This window comes from Apaloderma vittatum, unplaced genomic scaffold, assembly GCF_000703405.1.
Source record: "Apaloderma vittatum isolate BGI_N311 unplaced genomic scaffold, ASM70340v1 scaffold28238, whole genome shotgun sequence".
In the NCBI taxonomy this organism is placed as follows: Eukaryota; Metazoa; Chordata; class Aves; order Trogoniformes; family Trogonidae; genus Apaloderma; species Apaloderma vittatum.
This window is the reverse complement of record NW_009732894.1, coordinates 12785-13154: the sequence shown is the minus strand read 5'-3', so window position 1 is coordinate 13154 and position 370 is coordinate 12785. Positions and strand designations below refer to the sequence as shown.

The 370-nt window shown below is 58.6% G+C and overlaps 1 protein-coding gene across 1 annotated transcript in view; it reads right to left on the bottom strand.

The window, feature by feature from the left end:
- The window catches only part of LOC104278657 (RNA-binding protein 38), a 12955-nt gene that overhangs the window by 158 nt on the left and 12427 nt on the right, over window positions 1-370 (bottom strand). Inside the window, exon 3 of the mRNA XM_009875687.1 lies at window positions 5-146. Coding sequence (XP_009873989.1) covers window positions 5-146 — 142 coding nt within the window. The remainder of the gene's footprint in view (window positions 1-4; window positions 147-370) is intronic.

The following is a 370-nucleotide window of genomic DNA, read 5'->3' as shown; positions in this document are numbered from 1 at the left end:
GGGCGTAGGCAGCCGTGGTGTACTGGGAATAGGCTTGGCTGGCGGCGGTGTAGTCGATGTAGGGAGATGTGATGGACTGCACAGGGGTAGGGATCACCACGCTGGGCTGGATGATAGCTTGCGGGTAAACATAGTGAGGCGTGAGGCTGTGGAGGCAAAGGCAGAGAGTCAGCGAGGGGCCGGACGGGCCCCCTCCTTCCCCCTCGAAAAATTCACGTGCGTCAGTCACAGAAACTGTGCTGCCCAGCAGTGCTGCCCTCGAGTGAGGGCTATGAAAAGCAAAACACTCCTGGACCCCGAGGGTGGAAGTAGTGCAAGGTGAAGCACGGACTGCAAGACGAACACAAGCCCTGGTCTCCATGTCTTACAT